Source organism: Lampris incognitus, chromosome 1, assembly GCF_029633865.1.
Source record: "Lampris incognitus isolate fLamInc1 chromosome 1, fLamInc1.hap2, whole genome shotgun sequence".
In the NCBI taxonomy this organism is placed as follows: domain Eukaryota; kingdom Metazoa; phylum Chordata; class Actinopteri; order Lampriformes; family Lampridae; genus Lampris; species Lampris incognitus.
In genome coordinates, this window is record NC_079211.1 from 146,923,637 (window position 1) to 146,938,011 (window position 14,375).

At 46.9% G+C, this 14,375-nt stretch overlaps 1 protein-coding gene across 1 annotated transcript in view; it reads left to right on the forward strand.

Moving 5' to 3' along the window:
• sh2d3cb (SH2 domain containing 3Cb) overlaps nucleotides 1-9,548 on the forward strand; it is a 67,106-nt gene extending 57,558 nt beyond the window's left edge. Inside the window, exons 10-14 of the mRNA XM_056280296.1 lie at nucleotides 217-332; nucleotides 981-1,152; nucleotides 2,475-2,586; nucleotides 7,757-7,963; nucleotides 9,067-9,548. Of these exons, the coding sequence (XP_056136271.1) occupies nucleotides 217-332; nucleotides 981-1,152; nucleotides 2,475-2,586; nucleotides 7,757-7,963; nucleotides 9,067-9,233 (774 nt within the window). The 3' untranslated portion in view covers nucleotides 9,234-9,548. The remainder of the gene's footprint in view (nucleotides 1-216; nucleotides 333-980; nucleotides 1,153-2,474; nucleotides 2,587-7,756; nucleotides 7,964-9,066) is intronic.
• Nucleotides 9,549-14,375: the final 4,827 nt, after the last annotated feature.

Sequence of the window (14,375 nt, forward strand, 5' to 3'; positions counted from 1 at the left end):
CTCAAAAAGCAACAGTCACAGTGTCAACGTCATTTGGCGTGCAACGTTGCTGTGCACAGAAAACAACAGTGGTTCTCCAGCCGCTGGTTTGACACATGGTGGTTGTAGTGGGAGCATAGTGGTGATGGTGTGATGATGCATTACTTAACCAATCATGTTGGACAGCACTGTTAGCTCCGCCTCAATTGGCTGACTACCATGTCTGTTTTGCGGCAGGTTGCCAGGATCCTGGAGGTGGAGGTGGAGGTGCAGAGGAGGATGGGGGTGAGCTCTGGAATAGAACTGCTGACTCTTCCACATGGTCACCAGCTCCGATTGGACCTGATGGAGAGGTGAGGACTTGATGCCTAAGACGACATCACCATCACTCCCCCCCCCCCCCCCAAAAAAAACAGTCACGGTAGCACACATCAGAAGCAGATTTATTGGCCATGTAAGTTTGCACACACATGGAATTTGACCCTGGTTTCGTGGCTCTCAGTGTACTTAACATAGAATAACAACACGAGTCAAGTCAATTTTATTTGTATAGCCCAATAGTCCACATTCAGCGAACGCCAGGATGACTGTCAGAAGTGCCGGTCTGCATGGGCCAGCAGTTACAGAACACAAACAGAGCATGAGCGGGGTGGCTGGTGTCCTTTTTCCTCATTTGGCTTGTTTAATGAGGATGGAAAACATTATGCACCCTTTCATTTTTCCTGGCAAAGTCCTACCAGACACCAACCATTCACATCAATTACTACTAAAGTCTGCAGGATCTGGAGTGGATCAGTTATTGTCTTAAATACACCTTTGATAGAAAGTACAACATTTGTTAGCGTGTACATTTTCAGGATAGCTGTAGCCACGAATCCCAAGCATAGACTGGATGGTAAATCAAGAAATCCAATTTCACAGCACACATGTAGGTTATGCATGGATATACAATAAAACCCTTACTAAACTACTGCTAAAAATCTCTCCCTTTCTCCTGACAGGTTTCACACCATGTCCATCATGCTAGCTGTGGACGTGTTGGGGTGCACAGGAACCACCGAGGAGCGCGCCGGCCTGTTGCACAAAATCATTCAGATAGCCGCTGAGCTGAAGAGCAACCTGGGGAACATGTTCGGATTCGCGGCCATCATGAGAGCTTTGGAGCTGCCACAGGTGAACACTGATTAGTACCAATAAAAACCAGTTAGCACCAGTTAAGTGAACAAAATCCCGCTGATCAGTCGTGGAGGTCATTCATCTGCGCGTCCATGTAAGAGCTCTGTTTTACTTTTTCCACTTATTTCTATTTTTGGACGACACAAACATTTGTGCTAATTTCCAATTGAACTTCATATGAAATGACGGTTCTTACTGCTGCTTAAATCCACTCTCCACACACAAAGAAAAACGTTTGTGTTTTTGATGAATTTCATATAAACCTTAATAGAAGCTCTTTACTGGGCCAGGTGGTGTGGCGGTCTATTCATTGCCTAGCAACACGGGGATTGCCGGTTCGAATCCCCGCGTTACCTCCAGCTCGGTCGGGCGTCCCAATGGGAAGCCAGATGTGGGTATGTGTCCTGGTTGTTGCACTAGCGCCTCCTCTGGTCAGTCGGGATGCCTGTTCGGGGGGGGGGGGTAGCGTGATCCTCCCACGCGCTACGTCCCCCTGGTGAAACTCCTCACTGTCAGGTGAAAAGAAGCGGCTGGTGACTCCACATGTATCGGGGGAGGCATGTGGTCGTCTGCAGCCCTCCCCGGATCAGCAGAGGGGGTGGAGCAGCGACTGGGACGGCTCGGAAGAGTGGGGTAATTGGTCAAGTACAGCTGGGGAGAGCCCCCTTCCCCCAAAAAGAACCTCTTTACTGGAAATACAGATTTTTGAAATTGTAATTGTAGGTGCTGATATGCAAAACTGCAAAATTAAAAGTACTACCACTACAAAGTCCCTGCTTGTCCCTCGTTATGTGTACTTGTAGTACGGCCTGACAGGTGCCGCTTTACTGCGGTACAGATATTACAGGTACCATGATACTTTGACCGTACGGCACCTTGAACACCTTAACTCTTGTACCTGCTGCATGGCTCCACAACTGTTATGACCTCTGACTAGTGTAACGATAACATGCCCCCTGCTGCTATCTTGTGATAATTAGTAGATAATGGTTAGTAATTAAATGGGATAGTCATGAGTCCTTGTAAAGGAAACTATTCATTTCTGTTGACCCAAGGAAACGGCAGGCAGTGAGAGAAGTCCTTTGTTATTGTGTTCATGGTTTGTTGTTGCTGACTTACGTCTCTCTCTCTCCCTTTCTCTCTCTCCCTCTCTTTCTCGCTCCCTCTCTCTCATGCTGTCTCTCCCTCTCTTGCTCCCTGTCTCTCTCTCTCTCTCTCTCTCTCTCTCTCCTGTCGCTTTCTCCCTCTCTCTCTTGTTTTCTCTCGCTCTCTATCTCTCTCTCTCACTCTCTCTCCCTCTCACTCTGTCTCTCATCCAGGTGACCCGTTTAGAGCAGACGTGGATGGCATTACGTCAGCGGCACACAGAGGGCGCTATTCTCTATGAGAAAACTCTGAAGCCTTTTATGAAGCGCTTGAATGACGGGAGAGGTAAAACCATCATCCTTCAGCAATCCACAACATTAACGACTACATGCTCGTCTGTGGGCCCTCTCTCTCTCTCTCTCTCTCTCTCTCTGTCTTTCTCACAAGTTCAAAATGGCTTTTTTGACATGGGAAACATACGTTTACATTGCCAAAGTAAAGGTGAAACTACCATATATGCAGGTAATGCAGCTGCGTTGGGGCCCGCAACAGCTAAGGGCCCGCACGCACGGACCCCTCTTTATCTCGCCACTGTGGTATCAAAGATCTCGAGCACCGTGTCTGCTGTATACGATACGTTCAAAAATGTAAGAAATGTGCCCGTACGTAATTATGGACATGCGTACTACTTCGTACTACCCTGTAGAATAGATGACTTGCCACAGCGGAAAGCCCGAACAGTGGGCCTAAATTGTAAGTAGAGCTTTCAAAGCATTACACGAGAGGGTGTGCTTTACCATCGTTATTGGCACAACAGTGATGCCGTCAGGACTGAGGCGCTCACACCAACTTCTGTAAGCATCACTGAAGGTTTGTCTTCATGCATGCTCCATAATCCAGGTCAGGAAATCACACAACGCGTTTCCATGCACAGTTAAGCCGAGCTACGGTTACAGCTCGATTAGGCCATGTAACTGGACTACTGCCGTTGTCCCAGTATGCAAGAACCGGGGGAGAATCGATTTATTGGCAGAAGTACGTCCGACCCCGGTACGGCAGGTGGCGATATGCCCCCTTTCAGCTGGTTGCTATTGGATGAAAGACCGCCGTGGGAACTATGGATCATGCGCAGGACGCCTAGGCCAGTTCAGGGCCGACTGAAGTAAATCGATCCCCATCTGCATTATCTAGGTACTTCGAGAAATTCGATTTAGTACGATTTCAGTTGGACCAACACGTTTACATGTGTTTTAAAAGTCCAGTTTTAGTCGGACTCTCACAATAAATCGACTTTTTCTGACATCCTGTAAAGAGTCAGAAAGTTGAATCAGTTCATCTGGACACAATATTTACTGAGAGAAACTTTTGTATTCTTAGAGTACATCCGTCACCACCTCACAATGCTGTGATTGCAACCATTCCCCGCTCCTCTGTGAATAGTACACGTGGCCATTGTAACGCTAGTTAATGGTCACGCCATATTTGCATATGAAACCGATCGTTGGTTTTGGTCGTTATGCAACTGTATTGTTTATACCGGTGGGGATACCTGCAGCCACTGTATTGTTTATAAGGGTGGGGATACCTGCAGCCACTGTATTGTTTATACCGGTGGGGATACCTGCAGCCACAGTATTGTTTATAAGGGTGGAGATACCTGCAGTCACTGTATTGTTTATAAGGGTGGGGTACCTGCAGTCACTGTATTGTTTATAAGGGTGGGGACACCTGCAGCCACTGTATTGTTTATAAGGGTGGAGATAACTGCAGTCACTGTATTGTTTATAAGGGTGGGGTACCTGCAGTCACTGTATTGTTTATAAGGGTGGAGACACCTGCAGTCACTGTATTGTTTATAAGGGTGGAGACACCTGCAGTCACTGTATTGTTTATAAGGGTGGGGTACCTGCAGTCACTGTATTGTTTATAAGGGTGGGGACACCTGCAGTCACTGTATTGTTTATAAGGGTGGGGATACCTGCAGTCACTGTATTGTTTATAAGGGTGGGGACACCTGCAGTCACTGTATTGTTTATAAGGGTGGGGACACCTGCAGTCACTGTATTGTTTATAAGGGTGGGGTACCTGCAGTCACTGTATTGTTTATAAGGGTGGGGTACCTGCAGTCACTGTATTGTTTATAAGAGTGGGGACACCTGCAGCCACTGTATTGTTTATAAGGGTGGGGTACCTGCAGTCACTGTATTGTTTATAAGGGTGGGGACACCTGCAGTCACTGTATTGTTTATAAGGGTGGGGACACCTGCAGTCACTGTATTGTTTATAAGGGTGGGGATACCTGCAGTCACTGTATTGTTTATAAGGGTGGGGATACCTGCAGTCACTGTATTGTTTATAAGGGTGGGGACACCTGCAGTCACTGTATTGTTTATAAGGGTGGGAAAACCTGCAGTCACTGTATTGTTTATAAGGGTGGGAAAACCTGCAGTCACTGTATTGTTTATAAGGGTGGGGACACCTGCAGTCAATTGAGACTGAAGAGGTCAATTAGATGATGATGAAACGTCTGTCTCAACAGACGTTGTGTCCACATGAACTGATTCAACCTTCTATGATTTTCTTACCTGGATTATTGAGCATGCATCAAGACACTTTGACTCATTTCGGCAAGGATTGCCTTAAACTTGTACATGAGTATGAGCGAGCGGCGCGTAAAATGGCAGCCTACGGGGTGTCCGGGTAATGTAGCGGTCTGTTCTGTTGCCTACCAACACGGGGATCGCCGGTCCGAATCCCCGTGTTACCTCCGGCTTAATTTGCCGTGTCTCCGGGTGGGAAGCCGGATGTGGGTATGTGTCCTGGTCGCTGCACTAGCGCCTCCTCTGGTCGGTTGGGGGCGCCTGTTCAGGGGGGAGGGGGAACTGGAGGGAATAGTGTGATGCCCCCATGTGTTATGTCCCCCTGGTGAAACTCCTCACTAATAGGTGAAAAGAAGCGGCTGGTGACTCCACATGTATCAGAGGAGGCATGTGGTAGTCTGCAGCCCTCCCCGGATCGGCAGAGGGGGTGGAGCAGCGACCGGGATGGCTTGGAAAATAGGGTAATTGGCCAAGTACAATTGAGGAGTAAAAGGGGGAAAAAAGATGGTAGACTACAGGAACCACCTGAGATTCAACCTCAGATGCAGACAGACACGTAACAGCCTGCAAAAGAACTCTTCGGTCAAGGGCCGCCGAGCTAACCGGATTCTCCAGAAGGCACAGAGCCAGCTCAAACAAAGTTGAATCATTTAATCTCGACACAACCTTTATTGACCTATCTAAGTGACCTCTTAGATATCTGAGTGACAAAACGTATCTGTCAATAAAGGTTGTGTCCAGATGAACTGATTCAACTTTCTTTGACGGAAGTTTTCCTTGCACTTCTTTGATTCACTACTGATAAGGCGTTATGTTACACGGGGTTGTGACGGCAGGCCAGCGTCTGCTTTGACCCTCTTGCATTGGGGCCTGGCCCTGACTCATGATGCTGCTGTGCCAAAGCAAGTGGGAAATTTAAAATAAATATATATATATATATATATATATATATATATATATATATATATATAATAAGTAGAGATCTACTAGAATGAATAAATTTGTAAACAGAATGTGTCACATTAGAACATTGTAGTCAACTAGATAAAAATAGGTAAATTTAACTTGAAATAGATTCAGAAGAATTGTGATTTTGCTCTCATCATGTGTGATGCCTCTCTGAGCAACACTTGGTTCAGCCAACTGACCCAGGTGTCAATGTATTTATCAGTGGCGGCTGGTGCTAAAAAAGTTTGGGGGGAGGGGCGCAATTTAGCTTGGCGCAGCACACCTGACAGCTGCTTTAATGTCCTCACAGTCCCAGTTATTAAGAAGGACAATGTAGCCTATAGATTTTATCAGGGGTCGTAGACGGTAGATGATTGACAGTCGAGACGAGGCGTCGTGGTGGGCGTGAACATGATTGACAGCCACGAGAATTGTCCAATCACATTAGATCACAAAACATTAAAGCAATACCAATTCGCTGCCAATAAAAGTGGGGGTGTCTGGGGCAGCACAGAACTGCGCCCCCTGGAAAATCTGAAGAAACCAGTCAGACAGCAGCCTCAGGTCGCCTGCTCGCCACAAGTTTGAGGGCTGCATAAGGTATCGTTTGGCCGGCGCCACTCACCCAGGAAGTATATGTATTCAGACAGACATCAACCAAACACCATTTGAACCAATATTTAATGCTGCTGACAGGCGCTCACAGACTGAACACACTTTTATTTCATCATTATTATACAACTAAATTATATTTAACATGTTTAAGTAGATTCTCGTCTCTTAATATTTGAAGGGGCGGCGCCCCAGCGCCCTGTACTGGCCAGCCACCACAGGTGGGGTCGGAGCCGTGACCGGGATGGCTCGGAAAATAGGGTAATTAGCCAAGTACAACTGGGGAGAAAAGGGGGGGGGGGTAAAAATCCACAAAAAAAAAAAGAAAAAGATGGCAGACTACAGGAACCACCTGAGCTTCGACCTCAGATGCAGACAGAGCCGGATTACACCTAAGAGCCTGCAAATGAAATCTTCGGTCAAGGGCCGCCGAGCTAACCGGATCCCCCAGAAGGCACAGAGCCAGCTCAAACAAAGTTTAAACAGTTCATCTGGACACAACCTTTATTGACAGATACGTTTTGTCACTCATCTAAATTACCTCTTCAGTCTCAACTGACTGAAGAGGTAACTTAGATGAGGGACCTCTACTAGAATGAATACATTTGTAAACAGGATGTGTCACATTAGAACACTGTAGTCCACTAGATAAAAATAGGTAAATTTAACTTGAAAATACAATCAGATGAATTGTGATTTTGCTCTCTCTCTCTCTCTCTCTCTCTCTCTCCACCTCCCTCTTTCACATCATGTGTGATGCCCCTCTGAGCAACACTTACTTGGTTACGCCAGTTGGCCCAGGTGTCAATGTATTTATTCTTCGGCCGGCATGGTGTGCCAACGGTTAACGCTGTTGCCTCACAGCAAGAAGGTCTCGGGTTCGAACCCCAGGCCGTCCCGGGTCCTTTCTGTGTGGAGTTTGCATGTTCTCCCCGTGTCTGCGTGGGTTTCCTGCGGGTGCTCTGGTTTCCTCCCACATTCGGAAAGACATGCATGTTAGGGTTAATACTCCTGCCTGTGCCCCTGAGCAAGGCAATGGAAAGAACTGGAGGTGGTCCCCGGGCGCTGCAGCTGCCCACGGCTCCTATACAAGAGGATGGGTTAAATGCAGTGTAACCTGTACAGTGACAAATAAAGTGTCTTTCTTTCTTTCTGTTTCTTTGTCTCTGTCTCTTTTTCCATCCCCCTTGCTTTCTGTTTTTATCCCTCTCCCCCCGTCTTCCCACTTTGCTCCCTCTGTCTTTCTGTCTCTCTCTCCTTCTCTAATCCCTCTTTTGTCTGTCTCGCTTTCTGTCTTCTGTTTCTCTCTCGCTGTCTGTCTCAATGTCTGTCTCTCTTGTTTCTCTCTCTCTCAGAAAGCTGTCCTCTATCCAACACGTCCTTCCCCCACATGGTTCCCCTCCTGACGCTGTTGGAAAAGAGCGTGGCCCTGGGGGACGGGGCGGAGCCTTGGGAGACGGTGGAGGCGGGCGTCGACGTGGTCATGTGCCACCTAGCGGCGGCACGGACCATGGCCCAGCTGGGCGGCATCTATCGCGCCAATGCTGAAACCAAACTACAGGGTGAGGAAGACCCGGACGGACACCCGGTCTGTCGGGTTGTCCATCAGACATTACCTAAACCACGCCAGTCGCTAAATGTTAGCTGCTAGTCGTTAGTTTTTGAGTTGCCAATACCATATCCTGCCAGTTGTTGCTGTGCTACTGTTACAAGTTGCTAAAGAAGTAGACACTACTAGCTGCTAGCTCAGTTCTGATTAAATAGATTTTAGTCACAATTTTTCAGTTTTTTTTTTTTATACTGGTAGTATTTTGTGGCACAGTGGTTTGCGCAGTTGCCTCACAGCAAGAAGGTCCTGGGTTCGAGCCCCGGGGTAGTCCAACCTTGGGGGTCGTCCCGGGTCGTCAGGAAGTAGATCAGCCATGTCATCCACCATTGATCATATTGGACATTTCACGTCATAACTTTTAATGTTCACTTTCGTTTTCACTTCCAAATTCATGGTCTAGGTAATTGCGTTAAATTGGATTGAGGCAGCACGATGGTGCAGTGGTTAGCGCAGTCGTCTCACAGCAAGAAGGTCCTGGGTTCGCAGTCGTCTCACAGCGAGAAGGTCCTGGGTTCGAGCCTCGGGGTAGTCCAACCTTGGGGGTCGTCCCGGGTCGTCCTCTGTGTGGAGTTTGCATGTTCTCCCCGTGTCCGCGTGGGTTTCCTCCGGAGGCTCCGGTTTCCTCCCACAGTCCAAAGACATGTAGGTCAGGTGACTCAGCCGTACTAAACTGCCCCTAGGTGTGTGTGTGTGTGGGGGGGGGGGTCCTGTGTGATGGCCTGGCGGCCTCTCCCCGGTGTCTCCCCGCCTGCCCGCCCAATGACTGCTGAGGCTGCAGCATCCCCGCCACCCTGAGAGCAGGATAAGCAGTTTGGATAATGGATGGATGGATGGATGGACTGATTGAAACATTACTGATGACCATGTTCAGTTGTCCCATAAGACACTGTTGTAAAGCTGAGTCCAGCAATGGTCCAATGTCAAAAACTCTATAAAATGAAGCCAGTGAGTAAGATGATACCACAATTGATGTGCATAATGGCAAGAACTACAAAAATAAAACACAGGCTGTAAAAAAAAAAAAAGGAATTAACCTTTAAAGTTGTGACCTTCCAGGTTTCGAGGAACGGGCTGAGGTTCTGGAGCTGTTTCTGACGGACTTCCAGATGCGTCTGCTTTGGGGCAGTCGTGGAGCGGAGCAGGACCAGACTCAGCGCTACGCCAAGTTTGACCAGGTGTTGACCGCCTTGTCCAACAAGCTGGAGCCGCCCAGCCCGCCATGATGATCCGTGGCATTCAGCTCTACATCTCTCTCTTCACCTTCACCATCCAACAACCGCAATTTACTGCTGCTGGACACTAAGCTAGATGTCTGCGCAGGACTAATTTTTAAATTCCGGTCTTGCCCACTGTTTTCTATTGAAATCCACCCTGGACAAATTAACAAAAAGGAGCTAGGACTAAAAAGGAGCTAAAAACAGCTAGATGTAGCGATTGTGGATTTTGGTAATCCAGGCAAATGCAAATACAGTCATAGTTAGCGGTCAGCAATAAGACGAACCGGTGTGTGGATTAGATATGGACCGGGTTTACTGGAGGAGAGGGCATTTATAATAGATCATATGAAGGACGATACCCAATGTTCATACATCAGATTTAGATTTTCATCCAGCGATCAAGATGCTGACCTCCTGCTCCCGCCAGCTTTCAAGTAAAGATGCCCCGTGACCGCAGCGTTCGTACCGAGTCCTGCAGGGACCCCGATCCCGTTGTCGCTCTCCCCATTCCGGCTCTGATGGTGCCTTGCTCGAAGGAGCCTCAACAGCAGTTGTTATCATCTTCTGTTCGGATTGTTCTCGGCACAGATTCGGTTTGCTATTTGAAACAGCAGTCCGTCTTGTGTCAGGCTGATCAAAGGTTCCTACATCCTCATCACAGTTTCACAATCCACTTCCTGTTTATAGAACAGGTAGTAAACCGCTTTCTAAACTTTTAGAGCTGAAAGTATAGCGTGGTAGAATCCGTTGTCCTCGTGATAAATTCAGCAACAAACAAAATGCACCATCACACAGCTGCTCTGAGGAAGAAACTCCACGTCTTCTCTCACATCCACATGACCCATCTACCCCCTCTGGGTTGCTCAAGCTTTATCCGCCTTATTCCTGGCCCCCGCGTTACCTTGTGTGAATTATGGGCGCGACTTCCGGCGCCTCCCGTCACTGGACCGGAACCGGCGTTTTTCCATGGTACGCTAAACGTCTTCCTTCGAGCGATTTGTGTTCGTTCCTGATCTAGCCAGCCACATTAGCTCATGACGTGGGAACGCAAACCCACGGAGCTCGAACGGGGTGAAAAAGAACAACTTTGCTGCCATGGAGACGATGCGAAGAAGCGACCTCGTGTCACGTGCGGTAGCATTTTTAGCTGTTTTGTTGAGTCCGTTGCCTGTGATGGGAAGCGGACGAGCAATTTAAAAAGCTCGGAGGCGTACCGATATCTACTCAGCAGTAAAGTCGGCCAGGTGTCATTTAAGGGTTTTATTGAAGGATTTGGGGAATCAAAGACGGCGAGACCCATGTGACGTTGGCAGCACATGGGTGTCCAGCGTGTTACGGCAACAGCATGTGAGGCGAGCTGAAAGACCACACATCGACATTGGTCAACCAAACACCTTCGGCCTAACCCACACCTCCATCACTGTCCTCTACATCTACACCCCTTTATACGTGGACATCTCCATCACTGTCCTCTATATCTGCACCCCTTTATACATGGACATCTCCATCACCGTCCTCTATATCTGCACCCCTTTATACGTGGACAGCTCCATCACTGTCCTCTACATCTGCACCCCTTTATACATGGACAGCTCCATCACTGTCCTCTATATCTGCACCCCTTTATACGTGGACATCTCCATCACCGTCCTCTATATCTGCACCCCTTTATACGTGGACAGCTCCATCACTGTCCTCTACATCTACACCCCTTTATACATGGACAGCTCCATCAGTCTTCTACAGCTACACCCCTTTATATCCTTTATACATAGACACCTCCATTACTGTCCTCTACATCTACACCCCTTTATGGACACCTCCATCACTGTCCTCCTCATCTACACCCCTTTATACATGGACATCTCCATCACTGTCCTCTACATCTACACCCCTTTATATCCTTTATACATGGACACCTCCATTACTGTCCTCTACATCTACACCCCTTTATATATGGACATCTCTATCAGTCTTCTACATCTACACCCCTTAATATCCTTTATACATGGACACCTCCATCACTGTCCTTTACATCTACACCCCTTTATGGACACCTCCATCACTGTCCTCCTCATCTACACCCCTTTATACGTGGACATCTCCATCACTGTCCTCTACATCTACACCCCTTTATACATGGACAGCTCCATCAGTCTTCTACAGCTACACCCCTTTATATCCTTTATACATAGACACCTCCATTACTGTCCTCTACATCTACACCCCTTTATGGACACCTCCATCACTGTCCTCCTCATCTACACCCCTTTATACATGGACATCTCCATCACTGTCCTCTACATCTACACCCCTTTATATCCTTTTTTTTTTTTTCTAAATTTATTTCTGATTTTTCCCTTTTTTCTCCCAATTTAGTGGCCAATTGATCCCTATTTTAATTTAAACACCCACCCTCGTATTGCATGCGTTCGCCAACTGCATCTCTCCGGCCGGCAGTCTCGAAGGAAAGCGCCTCCCCACTTTCGTGACAAGGCGAATCCAAGCCGAACCACTGTTTTTCCGACACACACAGAGACGCATTCACGTGACGAACACAAGCCGACTCCGCCCCCCTCCCGAAGACAGCGTTGCCAATGATTGCCGCTTCATCGAGTCCGGCCATAGTCGGATCTGACGAGACCGGGGCGCGAACCCCAGTCCCCAGTGGGCAACTGCATCGACACCAAGCCGACGCTTAGACCGCTACGCCACCGCGGACCCACCCCTTTATATCCTTTATACATGGACACCTCCATTACTGTCCTCTACATCTACACCCCTTTATATATGGACATCTCTATCAGTCTTCTACATCTACACCCCTTAATATCCTTTATACATGGACACCTCCATCACTGTCCTCTACATCTACACCCCTTTATGGACACCTCCATCACTGTCCTCCTCATCTACACCCCTTTATACATGGACATCTCCATCACTGTCCTCTACATCTGCACCCCTTTATACATGGACAGCTCCATCAGTCTTCTACATCTACACCCCTTAATATCCTTTATACATGGACAGCTCCATCACTGTCCTCTACATCTACACCCCTTTATGGACACCTCCATTACTGTCTTCTACATCTACATTCCTTTATATATGGACACCTCCATCACTGTTCTCTACATCTACACCCCTTTATATCTTTTATGCATGGACACCTCCATCACTGTCCTCTACATCTACACCCCTTAATATCCTTTATACATGGACACTTCCATCACTGTCCTCTACATCTACACCCCTTTATATATGGACACCTCCATCACTGTCCTCCACATCTACACCCCTTTATATCTTTTATATATGGACACCTCCATCACTGTCCTCCACATCTACACCCCTTTATATCTTTTATACATGGACACCTCCATCACTGTCCTCTACATCTACACCCCTTTATATCTTTTATATATGAATACCTCCATCACTGTCCTCTACATCTACACCCCTTTATATATGGACACCTCCATCACTGTCCTCCACATCTACACCCCTTTATATCTTTTATATATGGACACCTCCATCACTGTCCTCCACATCTACACCCCTTTATATCTTTTATACATGGACACCTCCATCACTGTCCTCTACATCTACACCCCTTTATATCTTTTATATATGAATACCTCCATCACTGTCCTCTACATCTACACCCCTTTATATATGGACACCTCCATCACTGTCCTCTACATCTACACCCCTTTATATATGGACACCTCCATCACTGTCCTCTACATCTACACCCCTTTATATCCTTTATACATGGACACCTCCATCACTGTCCTCTACATCTACACCCCTTCATCCATGGATACCTCCATCACTGTGTCCTCTACATCTACACCCCTTAATATCCTTTATACATGGACACCTCCATCACTGTCCTCTACATCTACACCTTCATCCATGGACACCTCCATCACTGTCCTCTACATTTGCACCCCTTTATATCCTTCATACATGGACACCTCCATCACTGTCCCCTACATCTACACCCCTTTATATCCTTCATATGTAAGGAGACACGGGCCGGAAGACGGGAAGAAAATAAGTGATTACTTACTCTTTAAGAAAGAAGTGCTTGTCAAAGTCTAGTATATGTACCATTTGGGTTTCCATTGGAGGTCTGAGCGGACTCGGTTCTGTTTGTGGAGCGACAGCAGTGTACAGAAACCAGCAAGTTACCCCCCCCCCCCAATACTGTGGACCAGCACCAAACATGTCTCCACAGACTCATACTGAACTGAACCACTTCATGATAAAAACACATACTGGCAAGAGAGTGAAGCCTGAATGAAGTGACATGGTAGGCTTTGTCAGCCTGATAAAACTGACTGATATCAGGCTGTGCCACACAGACCAGTATGATGTTGCTTGTTTTTTCCAGTGTAAATACATGAATCTTTTTTTTTATGTTTGCACGAAGGCTGGGCCTTCACTTGTGAGATCAAACCGGATACTGCTAATTAAACTTTCTAATGTCGCTAAATGTAAAACTGTAAGTCCTGTATGAGAACCTTCATGTCAGAAGTGTTGTCAGCTCTTTAGCTCACATGATTTTAACTGAATAGCATTCTTCAGTGGAATGTATATAGCCTGTCAGTATTCTCACCATTTGTACGTGTAAATAGCTTGGATTTTACTGTTACATGGGAGTCAGGATTACTGGCACCATCATGATGGTTATCAAGTTAGGACAGCTGTTCTCAATCAGGTTCTCAGGTTGATGTTGATGTGGATTTCCTCTCAATAGTGTTAATGCAGGATGTGAGGGTTTTTTTTAGAGTTCTTAAAAACTGGACAGGTTTTGACAGGTTTTGGCTCTCCTGTCCAGCTTGTTGTGAAAGTACGGACAACGATGAGCCTGTCATGATGTGGACGCCACAGTCAAGTTTGAATTTTAGATTGACTGAAAAAGAAGTATTGACCAAAACAAACGCTTACGAACACACCCTAAAACACAAATAAGAAATGTCTGCATCACCTCACATTATAGTTTGAACTCATAGAAATCTATAAGATATAATTGTGTCCATACTAAAAATGTAAACCGACATCTTTATACCATTTCCAAATCACTGTATTGCAGAAATTCAATATGACCTGGTTTATACCAATGGGACGCTTAATAAT